The sequence below is a fragment of the Triplophysa rosa genome, linkage group LG16 (assembly GCF_024868665.1).
Source record: "Triplophysa rosa linkage group LG16, Trosa_1v2, whole genome shotgun sequence".
In the NCBI taxonomy this organism is placed as follows: Eukaryota; Metazoa; Chordata; class Actinopteri; order Cypriniformes; family Nemacheilidae; genus Triplophysa; species Triplophysa rosa.
This window is the reverse complement of record NC_079905.1, coordinates 23,657,881-23,680,253: the sequence shown is the minus strand read 5'-3', so window position 1 is coordinate 23,680,253 and position 22,373 is coordinate 23,657,881. Positions and strand designations below refer to the sequence as shown.

General features: G+C 38.3%; 1 protein-coding gene across 1 annotated transcript in view; it reads left to right on the top strand.

Annotated features, from left to right (window-relative positions):
- LOC130567113 (CMP-N-acetylneuraminate-beta-galactosamide-alpha-2,3-sialyltransferase 1-like) overlaps positions 1-16,683 on the top strand; it is a 38,715-nt gene extending 22,032 nt beyond the window's left edge. Inside the window, exons 4-7 of the mRNA XM_057355026.1 lie at positions 1,009-1,188; positions 1,265-1,310; positions 7,804-7,923; positions 15,196-16,683. Coding sequence (XP_057211009.1) covers positions 1,009-1,188; positions 1,265-1,310; positions 7,804-7,923; positions 15,196-15,360 — 511 coding nt within the window. The 3' untranslated portion in view covers positions 15,361-16,683. The remainder of the gene's footprint in view (positions 1-1,008; positions 1,189-1,264; positions 1,311-7,803; positions 7,924-15,195) is intronic.
- The last annotated feature ends 5,690 nt before the right edge of the window (positions 16,684-22,373 follow it).

The window sequence follows — 22,373 nt, the reverse complement described above, 5'->3', positions numbered from 1 at the left end:
GAAGCAGACATCGTGTCCGTCCCCCTCCTCGATGAGTGTGTTGCAGCCATGAGAACAGCGGGACATGCCACGCTGGAGAAATTTGCTCTTTTAGAGAAAAAAACTCGAACACTTCTGGCACTGCCGAGACACCCAGGGGAAGTCGCTGCAGGAAGGGACCATCCGCTGCACCACGTCGTAAGATTCCAGCAGTAATTCGGCGTAGAGTTTGAAGTCTCGAAGTTGATCAGTGTGAAGGCTCCGAAGAACAAAAGGTGACCTGAATGCAGCACGCCATCTCCCTTTTACACCCGGATATCCGGGGGTGGAGTCCGGCATGCAAATTTCATTCGCCAATTTCATTGGCCTTTTCTAAACTAGTCAGAAGTTGATAGGTTCTCAAGAGCAAACCCCATCTGTCGGCTCGACACAACGTCGAGAGACCGACAGAAAGGAAACTGTGATGTTAAAGAATGTTATTACCGATGGCGTGTAGATGCTATAAATATTGTACTAAAAGATGACAAATATAACATCCGTCTCGTCAAAGTTCATCAATGCAAACACAATCAATACCAACACAATCTGAGGGGAATTCAAAACTATTTTACGAGGAATCTTATGATGTTATTCATACTCTTTAGTAGGATTTGCTTTAGCACTAGTGACATTAGGTTTAGGGGGTTATTTTTCCCAATAGTAATCGTACATTTCACATTGTACAAATTCACACGAATTAGCCACCTCACCAAATAGTTACGAATGCCTGATCATGTTGGATGGACATCATAACCATAAAAATAAATACAAACATACAGTCTATAAATATAGATGCCAGAGAAGAAACATCTCTTTCTTACCAGTTTATAATCTTTATTGAACCATTTAGACCAAAAAAGTTCTTCTATGGCACTGTGAAGCACCTTTATTTTTAAGATTTTTAAGAGCACATATTCTATTATTTGTCTGGTTTCATTCGTCCGCAGAGAGTGATGATTGTAGTGATCTGTGTGTTGTGTTTTTCCTCAGGATGAATGAGGGTCCGACAGTGGGATACGAGCAGGACGTGGGCTCTAAAACCACTCACCGTATCATCTACCCTGAGAGCGCTGTGGACATGGAGGATCAGACGCATCTCGTACTTTTACCCTTTAAGATTCTGGACCTGCAGTGGCTCATCAGTGTCTTCACCACCAAACACATTGATCAGTGAGAGTCACACATCATTTCTCTTTTCATTTTGCTGGTGTTTTTTACTCATTTGCATTTTATATTTTGTTCTCAGGACATATACGTACGTGAGACCCTCAATAAAAGCAGACGAGAGCAAGGTAGACGTCACAATACTGCTTTTACATTTACATTCACATTCCATCAATTCAAAGCGACTTAAAATGAGAAAGCATGAACTATTTTTACTGTGAAATCGCAGTTTTATTCAGCTTAATTTGTATACAATTACTTGTAGAGTTATAATCACATTTTACATGAAATTTGACACACAAACTCCATAGATTACAGCTGTCTATTTGCCTTTATTTCTGTGCCTTTCGGCTGTGTGTTTGGGCACCGAGTACAGTGGCGAAACAGAGACCTTAAATGAATACGTTGACGTGTCCTTCGCTTTGGATGTTTTACAAACAACATAACTCCCTTAATTATCTGTTATTTACATTATATTATATTTATAGAAAGATTATAGCATGCAGCTGCTTCACAGAAAGTTAAAAACATTTCAAAGTAATTTCAATGTAAAATCTATTAATCGAAAATAATAAGCACAATTACAATATCAAGGTGAACAAGAGCTGCAAGCAGCACCAAGGGGCAAGCCACCGAAGGCACACCACAAGCGTAGCGCAGAGCCAAGAGAGCAAAAAAACGGCATAAACTGAACTCACGTGAAAAACGGCCAGTTCAGGAAGAACAGGCAAGAACAAAGACTCTACACAAAAACACTCAACACTGGATTCAACCCACAACCTCAAAGACTTGAGGCCACCGGCCCCGTCAGGTTGCACCACTCAGCCGCACACCCAGTTGCTGTCGGGAGCTGTAGAAGCACACTTCATCCACAAGTACAACAAACGCACTAGCAGGGATTAAAACCCCCATTTTGCATAGTGGTGTACAAAACGTTACTGTGACGAGGGAGGCGTGACGAGAGCCGTGGGAGGAGGAAGCGAGGCCTCGTATCTCTCAAGGAGGAGATCGGAAGTATAAAAGGATGAACGGCAGGAGAATACGGCGAGAGAGGACCGGGCCCAGACATTAGTTAAGTTTTGTTTACGTTCATGTGGCCGGCAGTCGTCCGTGAGGGGCTGCCGGCCTGTTTTTACTGCTGTTTATTGTTTATTTATTTTTGATTAAAGTGTTTAAATGTTCACCGGTTCCAGCCTCCTTCCTTCCCGTTTGTTGAGTTTATTACAGTGGACATGCTGTCAAAGAGTCCTCGCCGCTGAGGGGGATCGCGGTGCCGAAGAGTTCGGGCAGTGCGGACGAGGGATGTCCGCGAGCAGCTGCCCGAGGCGGTGGTGCTGGAGCGTGTGCCCGGGTGGGGCAAAGACCTCGTGCCGTGTCCTGGGTCGAGGTGGGGTGGCTGCCGTCCACGAGGGAGCGGAGAGGTCAGCCCCACTTGCCTTGGGCCAGAGCCTGCTACCGTCCGCCGGATCGGGGAGGAGCAGGAAGCGGGGGACCTGCTGCCGGCTTCCCTCGGTCGGAGGAGCCACCGCCGGCCGCCAGGACATGAGGACCTCGCTGCCGTACCCCTGGGTCTGAGGTGGGGTGGCTGCCTTCCGGGAGGGAGCGGAGGAGTCAGCCCCGCTTGCCATGAGCCGAAGCCTGCTACCATCCGAAGTGTAGGGGAGGAGCAGGAAGCGGGGAACTTCCTGCCGGCTGCCCTCATCCGGAGGAGCCATCGCCGGCCGCCAGGGGGCAGACAAGGAGCGAGGGAGCGTCCAGTACACCGCATGGCACCATGAGGAAGAGCCTCTCGGCTGGCTGAGGGAACCGGACCATTTTTTTTCTGTTTCCTCTCTCCCCTCTCTCGCCCCTGTCGTTCCTGGTGCTTCCGTCTCCGTTCTCTCATCTGTCCATACCCCCAGGCGCTGGGGCCGTTGAGACTGGCCCTCCAGGGGTGAGTAAGCACAGTCTCGTGGGTACCCCCAGGCCTGTGAGGGGCGATGGGGGTATGTGACGAGGGAGGCGTGACGAGAGCCGTGGGAGGAGGAAGCGAGGCCAGGACGCGATTGATAATGAGTGTCAGCTGGGCGTCACACCGGCCTCGTATCTCTAACGGAGGAGATCGGAAACATAAAAGGACGAACGGCAGGAGAATACGGCGAGAGAGGACCGGGCCCGGACATTAGTTAAGTTTTGTTTATGTTCGTGTTGCTGGCAATCGTCCGCGAGGGGCTGCCGGCTTGTTCCTTTTGTATTTTTGTGTATTTATTTTTTGTTAAATATCTTTGATTGTTCGCCGGTTCCCTCCTCCTTCCTTCCATTTTATTGAGCTTTATTACAGTTACTCAGAATAGTTCAATATGAGAACGCTACGTGGCACTGTCTTTTAGCGTGGCAGGCACGTTCGGGACACTAATTCAATAATGTTTAAAAAATTTGGTGCCGATACATCACACGTTTTAAAAGATATCGCAATTTATGACAAATTTCAAAATGGCGTAAAGGGTGATTATCCAATAGCAACATAATCGTACTCACCTGATCCGGCACGGCACGAGGAATCCATAGACACCGAGATCACAAATTTCTGACAAACATTTAAAAAGTTACAAGCAAAAATAGCCATTTTTCAAATCTTGCGACTCATAGGTGGCGCTGTTCCCCATTTTGGCAAGGACCCCCAGTCCTAGGTGTCAATGAAGTGTACAAAGTCTCGTGTTAATAGATCAAAGAATGGACGAGATACAGCCTCCAATACATTTTTGGGTCAACTTTGAAAAGTTTGCAACCTCATAACTTTTGAGCAACAGTGAAAATCTCTATTCCGAAGCATTTCTTCTATTCGGCTCAGTCCAAAGATCGTCTCAGCCGATTTTCGTGACAATCGGTCACAATTTCTAGGACTAGAAGCGAAAAAACGCAATACTGTACTTTTCGAGATGGCCGCTACTGTAATGGGTGGAGTCTTAGTGTAACGAATGGAATGCGATAAGCGTGATGAGTGCATGACGTGTGCCGAGTAGAATTTTTGTACTACAATGGGTTCAAAAGTTACAGCCGTCTGAAAAGTGCATTTTTGAACTGCCGGTGGCGCTATAGAGTGAGAGCTAGATACCCCATTCTTGGTCACATGACTAATGAGTACCACCTCTACGAGTGTGCCAATTTTCACCATTTTCCTACATACGGTTCATAGGGCTACCATAGACTACCATTGGTTAAGAATAATAATAATAGTGACAAGAACAATAGAGGCCATAGCCCCTTCGGGGCTTGGCCCCTAATAACAAGAGCTGCAAGCAGCACGACCGGGGCCAAGCCCACACTTTGCCCAGCGTACCCACACTTTACACAGTGTACCCACCACACCCAGCCCACACTTCCTCCAGTTTACGCATACTTCCACCTGTGTACCCATAGCATGCCCACACATCCCCCAGTGTACCCACAGCATGCCCACACTTCCCCAGTATGCCCACAGCATGCCCACATACAGCCCACACTTCCCCCAGTATGCCCACAGCATGCCCACATTTCCTCAGAAGGCCCCTAATATTACTAACAGAAGTAATAGTGGCCATAGCCCCTTCGGGGCTTGGCCCCTAATAATTGACAATTATATTTTTTGTAGAGGTGCACTGATTGACCGGCCAGAGACCGGAATCGGCCGGTTTTTCGTATGTTCGGCCGGACCGGTGACCGGCCGGTCAGTCTCACGTCTCGTCGATTCTAAGTCGATCTTCTGTTGCCCGTGATGCGGGCAAGAACGTCACAGCCGTCAGTACACTCAAAGCCGCAAGTAAACATGTAAACGTGCACGCGCACAGCCTGTCTTTCATTGCTCGTTTATACTCGCATGTGTGTCCACTGTACCTCGAGTCTCTGCTGACTGACGCGCATCTCTCATGTCCGCTGACTGCACACGCATCATGTACTGTACAGACTGTAGTTCATCTCTCGCTTTTCCGTCTACATGGGGTATATATGCTAACAGTGATGCTATTAGCGTCATGCTAAACTCTGACACATGCTAAACTCATGTTGAAGTCGTTCACTCTGTGTAAAACAAACGTAAATTCCATTCAACCTGATTCCTTGTCTTACGTTAAAACTGTGGTCATTTCACCTAGGTAAAATGACATTCAACACTTCTACTTGTTTTTAAAAATCCAAAATATAAAAAAATGAACAAATCAACCAATATATGTGATGTATATCTGATTGAGTTCTTAACTAACACAAAAAACTGCAAATACATATACATCTTTAGAGTAGAATTCACTCATAAGATTTTTAACTTTTTTATTGAAGTTGCAGCAAAAATCAACCCACTTCTTTTAATCCTACAGACTCAAGATAAAGACAATTTATTTTACATTTCAGAAAAAAATGAAATAAAGCAATGTTAGTTTCATAAACAGTAACAGACAAGAATAAAGTTGAAGTATTTTATTGTTATCTTAGACTTTTGTGAGATGAGTACAAAAATGAAAAAGGTAAATTAAAGTGAAGTGAAGTGGAAGTGGAAAACCATGTTAACTTTAAGTGACATTAAGTGACATGTTTAGTTATATTTTATTATTTGTACTTCTTTTCAGTCAGAGTTCTTCAATTTAAGAGTTGTTTGGGAAAGAGAAGATTGTGTAATTTAGTGCAGCTTGGAGAACTGCATTTAGGGAAATTTGGGGAAATTGTAACGTTCAAACATTTATGTAATGAAAAAAAAAAATGTGTATTTATAATGTGTAAATATATGAATAACTGAAACAACGCTGCACGAAAATTAGAAATTAGAGGTAGCAGTTAGACTCAGAGAGTTGTCTTTTTGTCGTATTTTTTGTGTGTCATATATGTGTTAGCCCTATACATCATGATTACATTATATTAGGTTAGATTAGTTATAGTATTATATTGTCATTATAAATTACATCAGTTATATTATTTTGTTATGTTAATAGTTAGAGAATATTGGACTGGACTGCTTGTTGATTTGGATTGCCCTTTTGGATTTGTTTGCTTGATCTCCTTTTTCATTATCATGGAGCCAACAAGAAAGAGGAAAACCTCCTGTCTGGGAGTATTTAGAAATGGTTGCTCATAATAAGGCGTGTCATTTATATTTTTACTGTCTCAGTATAATTTTAATCCTCACTATATGGCTGTATAAACTGTCATGTCTATTATTTAAATTTTCTAGGTGAAATGCTTGCTGTGTCAAAAAGAGCTGACATACAATAACACCTCATCAATGCTCATGGAGCACTGCATCATGTGCATGCACAAATGACACACTAGTCAAAGTAATGTTTAATCGTTTTTTCTTTATTTGAAAAATGAAAGTAGACAATAACATAGACTACATTATAACAAATAATTGAAGATCTTTGGATTTTCCCCTTACTTTAAAACATTTTTAGTTTGTGGTTCATATTTTAGGAAATCACAACATCATTCAAGTAAAACAAACACAAACTCACTTACACTGAAAGAATAAATGATTATTTTTTATTAAGAAACGTTATTTTGCGCTCTTGTCTCTTTCATCCTGTAAATCATCGCGCTGTTTCACTGTCCTCGCGCGTCAGCTCGTGCTGTTTGCAGAAGACGCATCTCGCGTCATATGAAGAACACGGGCCCGACGGTCAAACTGCACTGCTTGTGTTGAATGGGGAAGACGCGTGCACATGGAAGGAGGGGAAGACGCGTCTGACGTTTAATGAAGAGCCCGACAACTAGCTAATATGCGTGATAGTGGGAGACTTAAAAGATTTAACAACCTTCTCAGACTCTCCCGGATGTAATTATAAAGCTCATCCACAAAAATAGATTTATTCTATAAGCGACAGAGATATGTGGAGGTGAACTATAACGTTAATATATCATATATTATGATATGAACAACGTCTCAGGTAAGGTTAAATAACTTCAACAGAGATGAAATTATACCAATATTTATCCACTTGGACATTGTTGTCCTCATTTTACTTGTCAATTAACTTGTTTTTCAATGTCTTGTTCTGTTCTGCGAGTTCAATATATTTGTTGAACTCGTTTAAAATGCTAGACAAACATTTTAAACATATTATACAGTTGTATATAATTACGTTTTATTAAAAAAAACTTCAAATATTATTCTTTATAAAGAAAGAAAGAGAGAGAATGCAGAAGTTACACAGAGATAAACACGTTTTATTTGACATCTAAGCAATGAACAATTGTCTTCTGGGGTCACTGGTTCAGAATTAATTGATTTGTCTGCTGTTTCTTTGCCTAACAGTTAGGTGTCACTAGTGAGCAATGCTGAATGAAGCTTCGGGTAATGCACCTTTTGATGAAGCAATAGACCGCTAAGTCTCAGTGATGGCAAATGAAGCCTCCTGAACCACTAAGTAAAGATGTCAATAGGCATTTCCTAGATTCTAGAAGGTGTTATTATGGTCTTCTTCTGCAGTGCGTATTTGGAGTTTCTGCACGAGAGCGCCCTCTGGCTTTAGGATGCAGCAGCATTTTTCCGTACTTCACTCAAAAGCTGGGCATAAATCACCTGATATTTATCGTCGGTTTATCGCGACAACCCTAACCTGAACACACTGGACAGATGAATCTGACCGGATGTTTATTCCTGTTGTTTACTCTTTACAGGTCATGATTCTTCACCCTGCATTCATCAAATATGTCTATGAGAGCTGGTTGCAGAGCGAGGGCACATATCCATCCACTGGTTTCATTTCCATTATATTGGCCCTGCACATCTGTGATGAGGTAAAACCAAAACCTGCCAGCCTACTTTTAATCTGTAGGACTGTAAACTACACTTTGTTCCAAATGATTTTAATGCTTTAGTGTTTCACTATATATGCACCAACAGCCAAACCAAAATGACCTGACACTTCTTTCTCCTTGGCTCAGGTTACAGTGGAAAAGATCTGTAATAGTCAGATTTCTTTTGCAATAAGTCTGCATACTGTTCTTTCATTCATAAAACTTTGCGTAGACACACACAAATCGAAGATTTTGAGTAAGCACTAACGTTTTCAGATTTATAAACCATGTGTAGGCCAGAACATGATTCCCTTAATAAATCCCTGAGAGGGGAAGACTGTGCGTAGGTGTATCTCCACCCAATCTCCTCCCCGATATAACCATATATGGAGCTTACGATGCCAAGTTTTAATATGCATAACCTCATCTGCATATCATTTACATGTGCATATTTACATTCACGTGACGGTACGAGACATGTGGAAGATGAGAGCCAATGGACCGCTCCACCACGGGATCTTGCAGTGTCCACAGTAATATCAAACTGCGCACCGTTGATTGTTGTTCTCGCTAGAAATGTTTTTATGTACATTAAATATGTTTTAGAACACGAGTTCTGCAATTTAGTTTAAGAGGACCTCGCAGTCCTCGCTGTCATTTAAACATTAAAACGCGTTACACGCAACATGCCACAGGAAATAGTGTAAAAGCATCGCATGCACTAGAAATATATATCTATACTTTTTATTTCACTTTTAATAGTTAACTCCATTAATACGAGTGAAATATTTAATCGAATGTGTGAATTAAAGAGAAAACAGAGTTTAAAATGATTCTACCTGTATCTTAAGGCTTCGCTCACACCAGTAAAAGAATGCGTACGCATGGTTCCGTAGTGAACAATGTGACGGTGAGACAGCGTTGATTAAATATTTAGATTCAATTTGGATTTTACCAGAAGGTGTTTATGAAACAATTATCACACAGTACAAGCACAAATAACTGGATTTAATCTTCACGATAACGTGGACCTAACGTATGACATGAAGTGAAATTAAATGTGTATGAGGGCAGGGGCGTAGCCAGAACTTTTTTTTAGAGGTGGCCAGGTAAGACCCGGTGATTTTATTAGGGTGACCAAAAAATCCTTACAGACAGAAATTCTTTAACTTCTACTGTAATTTACACCAATTCTTCATTACACATAGTTTGCTGGTCAAAAACAAAGTAAACAATTTATTTGCAATGCTTTCATGTGCTAACATTATTTTAAAATAATTTCCTAGCTATCATTTGAAGTAAGTTAGCATTTTTTATAGAAAATAAACATCGCAGTACCCCAACTTAAACTTTCGCGAAAATGTAATTAAAGAATGAAATCCAGTTAAACAAGATTGATTTTACTGACCTGATCCTTCTGCTCGTGATGAACTTCAATGGTTCACAGACTTAGCAGCTGTTCAGCTATAGCGCTCAACTCAACTCAACTCAACTTTATTTATATAGCGCTTTTACAATTTTCATTGTTACAAAGCAGCTGTACATGAGACACATTGACTACAAGCAAAACAATCAAAGTTGTACCTGCAAAAACAAGAAAAGGTTGAAAACACAGAAGACAGACACACCCACACACAAAACACTCCACACACACAACACGCACACGCACCCACACACACAGACACAGAGACACACACACACACACACACACACACACACACACACACGTACGTACACAGACAAGTACGCACACACACACACGCTCAGTGAGAGCACACATTTAGGATAAAGGAGAGAGAAGCACAGGTCAAATATAACAGATAATAAATTCCTATATGCAATATTAATTAAGTAAAACTTTAAGATTCTAAAGCAGCCCCCCCGGTCAGGCAGATAGTGCAAAAACAGTATGCAAACGGTGGCGAGGAACCCAAAACTCTAATCGAGAAAAAAAACCTCAGGAGAACCCAGGCCCAACCAGGGGATTCCAGTTCCCCTCTGGCAAAAGCTGCTGCCTCTGCACAAGCTCCAGAGAACTTGCACAACAAGGCTAAATAAAATAAATAAACTTAATAATAAAATAAATTGTAGTTTAAGATTATCATTAATAATCTAATAGCATTTGAAGTTTTGTGGTGAAGACATGTCAAGAGACCGCGTCCTTCTTTATCCAGCTCTATCATCTCAGCTCTTGTCAGGTCCCCACTTCCCATTCTCCACTCTACCATCAGGTCAGGCCATGAACTGCATCCTGCTCGCTGTGGTAACCTTGGAACAATGAGACAAGACTGGCTGAGAGTAGAGTACTGTTCTGTACTCTTTGATGCAACAAGTACATCAGTTGTGTTTTTGGTTCCGGTTGATCTAACTAATGCAGCCTAAACCCTCTGAAGATTTATATTATGGAAGAGTAGTGTATGCAAGATTAAAAAGATGCGTCTTTAGTCTAGATTTAAACTGACAGAGTGTGTCTGCCTCCCGGACAGTGCAGGGAAGACTATTCCAAAGTTTAGGCGCTAGATAGGAAAAGGATCTACCACCTGCACTTGATTTTGAAATTCTAGGTATTACCAACTGACAGGACGCCTGAGAGCGTAATGCACGTGAAGGACTGTAATACAAAAGGAGTTCATTCAAGTACTGAGGAGCTAAACCATGTAAGGCTTTATAGGTAATAAGCAAGATTTTAAAGTTAACGCGATGCTTTATAGGTAACCAGTGCAAGGTTGACAGAACCGGGCTAATATGTTCATACTTTTTTGTACGTGTAAGAACTCGAGCTGCCGCGTTTTGGACCAATTGGAGTTTTTGTAATAAGCCTGCAGGGCAACCACCTAACAGTGCATTACAGTAATCTAGTCTTGATGTCATGAATGCATGAATTAACTTCTCTGCATCTGAGATTGACAGCATATGACGTAGTTTAGATATATTCTTAAAATGGAAAAACGCAATTTTACAGGTGTTGGCGACGTGGCTCTCAAATGACAGATTACTATCGAATAGAACGCCAAGATTCTTTGCTGACGACGAGGGTTTTATGGAACATCCGTCAATAGTTAAACAGTATTCTTGGTTGTTACTTATAGCAGTTTTCGGTCCAATAAGTAACACTTCCGTTTTGTCCGAGTTCAGTAATAAAAAGTTGTTACTCATCCAGTTTTTTATATCGACTATGCATTCCATTATTCGATGGAACTGCTGTGTTTCATGAGGCTTCGAGGAAATATAAAGTTGAGTATCATCAGCATAACAGTGAAAGCTAACTCCGTGTCGCTTTATTATATCTCCTAGAGGTAGCATGTATAATGCGAAGAGCAGAGGCCCTAAGACTGAGCCCTGTGGTACACCGTACTGGACTTGCGATTTGCGTGACACCTCATTGTTTATTGCTACAAATTGAAAACGGTCGGATAAATAAGATTTAAACCATTTCAAAGCTATTCCCTTAATGCCGACATAATTTTCGAGTCTATGTAGGAGTGTGCTGTGGTCAATGGTATCGAATGCAGCACTAAGGTCTAGCAGCACCAATAACGAGATACAACCTCGGTCAGACGCCAATAGCAGATCATTTGTAACTCTGATCAAAGCAGTCTCTGTACTGTGACATGCTCTAAATCCAGACTGGAATTCTTCATTGATGTCATTCCTTTGGAGGAAGGAGCATAATTGAGTTGAAACTACTTTTTCCAGAACTTTAGATATGAAAGGTAGATTCGATATAGGCCTGTAGTTCCTTAGTTCTCTAGGGTCGAGTTGGGGTTTTTTGACAAGGGGCCTTATAACAGCCACCTTATATGCTTTAGGCACATGTCCTAATGTCAGAGATGAGTTAATAATACCAAGAAGAGGATCTATAATTTCTGGGAGCATCTCTTTCAGTAGATTTGTAGGTATAGGGTCTAGTATGCATGTTGTTGATTTAGATGATCTAATAATTTTAGACAGCTCATCTTGATCTACGGTATAAAATAATTGCATTTTCTCCTTAAGGGCGCTGTAGTTAGTTTGTTCAGCGGGTTTCACTTCTGATTGCATTGTTATAATTTTTTCTCTAATATCTTGGATTTTATATGTGAAGTAGTTCATAAATTCATCACTGCTATGCTGATATACAGGATCAGAAGTCACTGACGATTTATTTTTTGTTAATTTAGCCACCGTGTTAAATAAAAACCTAGGGTTGTGCTGGTTTTCTTCTATTAGTGATGAAAAGTAGGCGGATCTAGAAGTTATTAGGGCTTTCCTGTATTTTCGAATACTATCCTTCCATGCTGTACGAAATACCTCTAATTTAGTTTTCTTAAAGTTGCGCTCCATTTTTCGGGCCGCTTTCTTTAGAGCCTGAGTGTGTTCATTATACCACGGTGTGGGGCTGCCATTTTTAATCTTCTTTAAACGTAGTGGAGCAACTGTGTCTAGCGTTACCGAGAAGGTGGAATTAAAATTTTCAGTGGTAATGTCAAGATCTTCAACGTTATTTCTCATGATTTGAGACAATTCGGGCAGATTATCGAGAAACGCATCTTTGGTAGTTGAAGTTATTGTTCTACCATATTTGTAACAATGAGTTTTATTTGCAGCCGTAGGCCAGTGAAGCAAACATAATACCAGATAATGATCCGAAATGTCTTCACTCTGCTGAAGGATTTTAACGTCGTCCACATTTATACCGTAAGACAGTATTAAATCTAAAGTATGATTACGAAGGTGAGTGGGTCCTGACACATGTTGACTAATGCCCATGGAGTTAAGAGTGTCTTTGAAAGCCATTCCTAAGGCATCTGTAACGTTATCTACGTGGATGTTAAAGTCACCAACGACAAGGAGTCTATCTGCGGCCAGTACTAGTTCTGATAAGAACCCACCAAATTCTTTAATAAAATCTGTGTGGTGCCCTGGAGGCCTATATACAATAGCTAGAATCAATTTAGAAAGTGTTTTATCTTTAGTATTAGGTGTTGAAACATGAAGAACCATGACTTCAAAAGAATTGTATTTAGACTGTTTGCGTCAGTGCGTCACTGTATGACATCATATTAACGCGAGAGTAATGTTCTCGCGTTACTTTCAGTGCATACGCTAAATGATCTGCGCAGCTCTCCTTAAACTCCGACACACATCTTAAAACTACTTCGCACAACAGAGGTGACCAGATAGGTGGCCATCCATCATTCAGGGGTAGCCGTGGCCACCCATGGCCACCATGTAGCTACGCCCCTGTATGAGGCATTAATATACTTATAATCGTTCTTCTCTTAATCGTTCGTTACCACCTCGTCATTTTGTTCCCAGCGCTGCCCTACTCTGAACGTTCTCTAGGCTATTTTAATTCAGCTGATTGTCAAATAAAGCCATTCTCATTTATACGTTATGTTTCTGTTGTCATTTCTGTATATAACAGCAACATCGTCTTTCACACAGCGCATACACAGCCACAACCTGTAAACTGTAATCATGTTTATCTAAAGGAAACTTAGTTTGTTGTTATACGTGTCTTCTGAACAAAAGTCGCTAAAGGGTTCGGGAAAATCGCTAAATCTAGTGAAAGAGTTGTTTAGCAAGCTGTAGCCGTCACGTGGGGAGGATTTTTGGTGTAGCGGAAACACTTTATTCGACATATTTTTTTTTTCTCATTGCTGATTTTTAGCATTTTGTATAGCATTAAATGTTAATAGTAAATAAAAATTCAATGTAAGAAAAAAAAGTTTGTTTTTATTTTTAAATTATAGCTGAGACAATATTTTAATTGGCTCAAGTTTGAGGGGGGCAGTGTTCCCCCAATGCTCCACAAACTCTTTTAGAACTAAAATCAGCTCCAAAATCCTTGAAGTTCACAGTAGTCAAGAGGACTGCTTAAACCAAATTACAACAATCCTAAAAGAACTGTTACACCCGCAACATGACAGCTTTTAGAAAGGTCTTTACTAGCAGCCGCGATTATTCTAGTCTGATCAATAAAATATGCATATCTGCAAACTGTTTACATGATGCAGACAATGAGCTGAACATATACTTGTTTAATTAGTGACGCTTAACTTACATTTTAAAACCTTTATTTGAATATGCAAAGTATAATATAGAAAGTCATAACAATAAAGCACAGTTGTGGATTTGCGGTACTTAGCAAACATTAAAGAAATGCAACAGGCTCGATCTGCATGAACACAAACAGTGGTCTGGTGATCTCAATGAGCGACGGCAACCAAAGTGATGTTGGAGCAGTGTGGATTCATAATGACATTCAGGATCTGATAGGCCTATGTAGTGCACATGTTGTGAGAAAGGCTGTTTGGAAATGAAATGGATGTTTAAATAGCGCAACAACTCCATGCAGGATTTTGTAGAAGACATCAACTTCTGTGTCCACCCAACGGACTCACTGTATAGTGATACACAAATAAAGAGATGTAGAATTGAAGTACTTTCGTCGTTCATTATTATTTTAACTTCATACATATATAGTTAACACGTTTTATTTTATGGTTTACGACACATATCAAGCAAGACACAGCATACGGTCACAACGTTGTCAATAAATGTCATGTCCTCGCCTTGATTCGGGAGTACTGTGAAAATGAATACAGTAAACAAACTGTTGTGGCGCATTATGGAATTAAAGCATTGTTTGACGCATGCTTCTGAATGTCCAAGCATATATTTAAAAGGGTTGACTGATTTATTGTCCGCATATTGAAGGCAAAAACATAAAGAAAGAAAAAATGTAACTTAAACTTCACATTCACAATTCAAAAAATAAATATTACAGCCATAACCACCATAAGAAGGCTGCACGATGCTCAAAAGTTTGTTTGACCTTCCATACTGGCGCACCTGTGCCTCATCATCACGTCATGTATACAATCAAGAATTACTTGAACGCCCCATAGCGTCCTTAAAAAAAGAAACAATAATGGCTCCAACACAAACAAACAAACATGTGTAGGGGAATGTCGTTCCAGTGCGAGTTATTTCCAAACAAGAAAGATAAAAATGACGCTCTGTTGAGATTGATTGTTGTGGTAGTAAACAACATAAGCGTTCGTTCACTCTTTTAACGTTTTTTAGCTGTACATTTGTGTCTACTTCCTCCAGCACTCCACGCGTCCAGCACAGCATTGTGTTGCTGACGTCATGGACCCACGCTCTATATTATTATTGACCGCCACTGTGGTTTTGTTTTCATTGACTATTGACAGATGGCTATGTAAATGTTTATGTAGGGAAGATTTGAAGACATTCTCTAACACATTGAACTCTGTTTCTTAGGTGAGTGTTTTTGGGTTTGGACCTACACATGATAATGCTTGGCATCATTACTTTGATGATTCCGTGGTCGGCTCTAACGACGGCCCTCACGCCGGAGACTTTGAGAGAAGCGTGATCGCTGAACTCCATCAAAAACAAATCATCATGATGTATAAAGGATGGTAATGACTCAGTATTGTCAACATGTTTAGGTGTCTTGGAGAAACAAATATTGTGCTCTTGTAAATACTGTATACATAATATTCACATGGATTAAAGTGAAAAAAAATCTTCTGACTGATTTTTTTTCAGGCCAAGTCATATTCCTTTAACAGACACTTTATCTAAATAGTTGAAACCAATAGCTTTTTAAAGGGAGATGTTTTGAACCCCTTTACGTAGTATTGCCAGTTTGCGTATTTTAAAATCTATTTTTAATCTATGAAAAAAGTATACTTACCTAGACAAATAATCAACCATCTATAACTTTTCAGTGCATTTTTTAATTTATCTTATAAGACCAAACAATGTTTTCTGAAACTCTTAATAACTAACAGAAAAAAGAACAAAATAAAAGCACCACTTAAGACCAAAAATGTTGTTTGTATTTGAGTGCTTTTCACTTTTTCTGCCTTTTGGCTGTGAAACCATATTCCTGAAGCTTCGCTACACCTGACACCAGTTTTAGTGTTTGACAAGCTTTTCCAAGGTGACCGTTAAGAAGGCAGCCTATCACTTTAACATTTCCATGGCGACGCGGCACTGCTGATCATGTGACACACCGCAGAGCCACAGCAGCTGTATGACTGATGCATTGCTTTTACATTCTTTTACTCAAAAAAATTCACAAACTGTTAACTATGTCATGAAATATCTGACATTCCAATTGTCAAATATGTGCATGTGAATGTGTTTTGTTGTTTAAACACGTTTATAATGATCGCGTTAGTTGAGCTATAAGCGGGCGCCGCCATGTTTGTTTCTGCCGCTGTCTGTGATCTGTCGGATTTACATCACGTGAATTCATCCACTTCTCTTAAAAACACAAACGTAAGTGCCTGGTGAACTGGTAGAAGAATTGAGTGATCTTAACAATTGCTTACACTGCAGATGCTGTGTCTGATGTGAATAAAACACATCCGTCAAATGACATTTGAGTAGATTGTTATTGCCGCTATATAGACAATCTCTAAATGTATTTTGTGCTTGTAGGCACGTGTATATGTCTGAAGGCTAAATTAAACATGATGTGGTTGAAAGCGCTGAGTAGTTGTGATATGTGTCTGAGTCTGTCTCTGGCTCAATGCCAGCCAAAGCGCGTAATGTTCTAATCACACCGGTGTGAGATCGCACGCGTCAAAGGGTTAACAACATTATGAAAAGTGAATTTAAGTCATTAAGGACAGGCTGGAACTCTGCAATTGACAGAAATCCGTCGTAGCGACGGAGTATGGCAAGCCATTTTGTCATTTAATCCTCGACGTTTACTAGTATCTATTTTTAGGCTACTAGTGCTTATTGTTTAGTTACTAGTAACTATTCCATTAGATACTAGTACTTATTCATTAGATACTAGTACCTAAATATTAGATACTAGTGCTTATTTATTAGATACTAGTACTTATTCATTAGATACTAGTACCTAACATTAGATACTAGTACTTATTCATTAGATACTAGTACCTAAATATTAGATACTAGTGCTTATTTATTAGATACTAGTACTTATTCATTAGATACTAGTACTTAATCATTAGATACTAGTACTTATTCATTAGAATAGTACTAAAATTAGATACTAGTCTTATTTATTAGATACTAGTACTTATTCATTAGATACTAGTACTTAATCATTAGATACTAGTACTTATTCATTAGATACTAGTACCTAAAATTAGATACTAGTCTTATTTATTAGATACTAGTATTATCAATAGATACTAGTACTTAATCATTAGATACTAGTACTTATTCATTAGATACTAATATTAATCATTAGATACTAGTACTTATTAAATAGATACTAGTCCTATTTATTTGTTACTAGTAACACATTTAGATTTTTATTGATTCTATGGAGATCTGTCATTTAGATATCAACTATTCAGTTTGACTAGTGGTCTTCTATAGTCACAGTACCTACTTATTAGGTACTAGCATTTATTCATAAGGTACTGATACTTATTTATTAGTACTAGTACTTATTTTCAGATACTAGACTACAGTACATCTATTTTAGATACTAGACTTATTCATTGATACTAGTACCTATAAATATATACTAGTATTTATTATATTATACTAGTACTTATTCATTAGATACTAGTACTTATTATGAAAACGTATACGTGTAAGTTACTAGTACTTATTATTTATACTAGTACTATTCACATAGATACTAGTACTTAATCATTAGATACTAGTACTTATTCATTAGATACTAGTACTCTTAATTAGATACTAAGTACTTATTAATAGATACTAGTACTTAATCATTAGATACTAGTACTTATTCATTAGATACTAGTCTATTAGATACTAGTACAAAATTAGATACTAGTATTATCATTGATACTAGTACTTAATCATTAGATACTAGTACTTATTCATTAGATACTAGTACCTAAAATTAGATACTAGTACTTATTCAATAGATACTAGTACTTAATCATTAGATACTAGTGCTTATTTATTAGATACTAGTACTTATTCATATAGATACCTAGTACCTATATCTTTAGATACTAGTACTTAATTATAGATATAGTACTTAATATATACTAGTATATTCATTAGATACTAGTGCTTAATTTATTAGATACTAGTACTAATATTAGATACTAGTATTAATATTAGATACAGTACTTATTCATTGATACTAGTACTTAATCATTAGATATAGTACTTATTAGATACTAGTACTTATCATTAGATACTAGTCTTATTACGATACTAGTACTTAATAAATAGTCTAGTATACTAGTTATTCATTTAGATATAGATACTAGTCTTATTATTATATACTTATTCATAGATCTAGTACTTATTCATTAGATACTAGTACCTAAATTAGATACAAGTCTTATTTATTAGATACTAGTACTTATTCAATAGATACTAGTAACTATTCCATTAGATACTAGTACCTAAATATTAGATACTAGTGCTTATTTATTAGATACTAGTACTTATTCATTAGATACTAGTACTTATTCATTAGATACTAACCTAAAATTAGATACTAGTGCTTATTTATTAATACTAGTACTTATTCATTAGATACTAGTACTTAATCATTAGATACTAGTACTTATTCATTAGATACTAGTACCCAAAATTAGATACTAGTGCTTATTGTTTAGTTACTAGTAACTATTCCATTAGATACTAGTACTTAATCATTAGATACTAGTACCTAAATATTAGATACTAGTGCTTATTTATTAGATACTAGTACTTATTCATTAGATACTAGTACTTAATCATTAGATACTAGTACTTATTCATTAGATACTAGTACCTAAATATTAGATACTAGTGCTTATTTATTAGATACTAGTACTTATTCATTCGATACTAGTACTTAATCATTAGATACTAGTACTTATTTATTAGTATACTAGTACTTATTCATTAGATACTAGTACTTATTCATTAGATACTAGTACCTAAAATTAGATACTAGTGCTTATTTATTAGATACTAGTCCTTATTCATTAGATACTAGTACTTATTCATTAGATACTAGTACCTAAAATTAGATACATGTGCTTATTTATTAGATACTAGTACTTATTCATTAGATACTAGTACCTAAAATTAGATACAAGTACTTATTTATTAGATACTAGTACTTATTCAATAGATACTAGATATTAATCATTAGATACTAGTACTTATTCATTAGATACTAGTATTAATCATTAGATACTAGTACTTATTAAATAGATACTAGTCCTTATTTATTTGATACTAGTACTTATTACATCAGTGACTAGTAATTATTCCATTGTTACTAGTAACACATTTCAGATTTTTGCCATTGACTTCTATGGAGATCTGTCATTTAGACAGGGGGCAAAAATGGGGTATGCAGTAAATGCGGTGCATAGGGGCGCTACACAAGTGGGGGCGCCATTGTGCCAAAATATTATTTAACGTTTTTTTAAATAAAACGTTATAAAAAATATAACGAAAAAGTCATTATCTAAAACGTTTTAGTTTCACTTTTGTCTAGCATTTTAAACGAGTTCAATAAATATATAATTTATTTAATCAAGTTATTATGTCAACCAATCATTCTTTCACAGTCAAATGACCAAATGGATTGAGCAAAGAAACTTCCCAAAGCGCAGAACAGAACATGAAAATGAAAAGTAAATTGACAAGTAAAAAACAAGTTATTTAACGTTGCCTGAGAGGTAATTCATATTATAATACAATGTTAGGTCACCTCTAGGCCTACATCTTTGGCGCTTATAAAATAAATCTATGTTTGTGAAGGAGCTTTATAATTACCTTCGGGAGAGTCTGAGACGGTTGTTAAAGCTGTTAAGTCTCCCACTATCACGCATTATCGGGTTCTTCATTAATCGTCGGACGCGTTTTCCCCATATGACAACGCGAGCTGTGCAGTTTGAACGTCAGGTCCGTGTCCTTCACATAATGCGAGCAGCGCGCAGCACAGAGCACCAGAGATATTGCGTGTGGACACTGAAACAGCGCAATGATTGACAGGATGACAGAGACAAGAGCGCAAAAGAACGTTTGTTAATAAAAAAATAATTTGAGCGTTCAATGTAAGTGAGTTTGTCTTTGTTTTACTTTAATGATATTTTCATAAAATGTGAACCACAAACTAAAAATGCTTAAAGCAAGGGGAAAATCCAAAGATTTTTTATTTGCGTTATAATATCTGTTATCCATCTTATTTCTTTTTTTCAATAATATTTTAATTATAAATGCACAGTAAAGGTATGTTTAACATAGGCTAATTTTATTGTTGTGTTTTTATTAAATATTAATGAACCACAATACAACGCGAGTATATCATGTGATGCGTCTTATCAGGGGCAGTTCTGGGGGGGCAGAGGGGCACCCCACTGGCCCCCCTAAATCTGGAATCGTTTCTGGAATTTTTTACAACAACCGAGCAATTTCGGGTGCAATGCACAGTTTGTCCTGCCAGTGGCAGTAACGATGCTTGTGTGCCAAAAGGAAGATTACGCAAGCAAGACGCAAACAATGTCGAGTCTGTGCGCCTTCAGCGAGATTACGTCTACATCATACAGGTAATGGAAATATTTTGTAAAAATATAACGAAAATGCATATCATTACACATCATATTAAAATATTGACCTATATTGTCCGGTGTTGCGCATGTTAAATCTACATATAAAGCAGATGTGACTCGTGCCTGTACAAAGAATCAGCTGCTGCCAGAGAACGTGTAACACACTAAAGAAATTTTATTTGTTAATGAAATGAGATCAAATGCAACTTGCATTTATTGGGGTGAATGTTTGATAAAATGCTCTTTTGCCTTATAATTAAAATAAATGGTCTGTCATTCCCAAGGAATTAGCAGAGCAGAGGTGGACAGTAACGAAGTAAATTTACCGAAGTACTGTACTTATGTACACTTTTTGAGTATCTGTACTTTACTTGAGTATTATTTTTTCTGAGTACTTGTACTTTAAAGGCGCAGTTCTTGAAAATCAGCGGCCACTAGCTTTGTATTATAGTTTTGCAACGAATCTTATTTCATTCGCCAACCTCCCTTTCGAATTACGACGGTGGCCGCAACAGTAAAAAAAGATGTCGTCTACTGAGACAGCGGATAGTAGTGATACAAGCAGGTAAGGCAATATATTAACGTAATTAATCATTTAACATGTATTCTATTGCGAAAGTTACTGTTACAATTCTATAATTAGATATATTTCTTGCGTGCTATCTAGTACACGCTGAGAGTAGTGAAGTAACTAAAGTTAGCTAATCGTAAATAGCAACGCTGTTCAAAGCGTTTGATCTGACAGCGACATAGGCAGTTAGGTGTAAGTTAGTAGAGTTTGTCTCCCCCTTTGTAAAGTCAGGAACAACCGGAGTACGTACCGCAGGGACGGAAAAACATTATTATTCGGAGGTTATATGGCCATTTGTATAAAATGCTAACGTTACCGTTTCAACAAAACAGTTGTTTGGTAAACATTGAAAAAGTGGAAACATTGAAAATGTTGAATTATCTTACCAGTCTAGCAGAAAACAGGCAACTTCGGCGTCGCCTTGAAAACATTTGTCTTTCAACAGTGCCTTCCATCTGGTAATAGATACACCGATGTTTATCCTGGATTTCTGCCGCCGTTTGTCTCTAATTCGTCTGGCAGCATCACGTTTGCGCTTCTTTGACGACGGAGATTCACGCTCTGTCGGCTCTTGTGCACAATACGCATGGTCCTCCATTTTATCAAAACTTCTAAGACAGAACAATCAATTGCTTCAGCTAGACGACGACTACTCCTCCTCCTCTCCGTACTACGACTTACTACTTTGTGCGTCTTCAACTCAGTGATGACGCAAGCTGCGTCTAAAAACACACACGAAGACCAACATATACGAAACGCGCTCTGTAGAGCGTTTGTCCGTTAGAGCTTACTGTACAAAACATGGCTGCGCAACATAACAAATTCCATGTAGATAGGCCCGCTCCTCTATGTAGATACAACTGGTTTATTCTAAGGTAATAAAAACATAACTTTTCATTACGTAAGGTTTTTATACACATCTAAAGACACAGTTTTGTATGTTATATTGCATTTCTGTTAATAGATCATACAAAACATCCCGCACTGTACTCTTTGAAAGAAAATAATACTTTTTCCCACTACATTTAAAGTCCAAAAGTAGAAAATGGTTTCTATGCAGCGGGGTTTCCTGTGTGCGCAATTTATCTGGCTTGCGATTCCAGGACCTTTTACTGTTGCCAAGTATTTCAGTTTTTCTAAAGCTCGCGGTTTTCCGGCAAGCTTTGAATGGCCATTTGGCAGATTTTTTTACGCAAATCTGGCAACTCTGGGATCTTCCCCGCTAAACTAATGTAACGTAGGCCTGCTACACCGTTGATAGCGCTCTAAAAAGCAAATAGAACAATAAAAGACGAAAAAGGCACATGTTAAGTGTGGTGTAATCATCTGTGGGT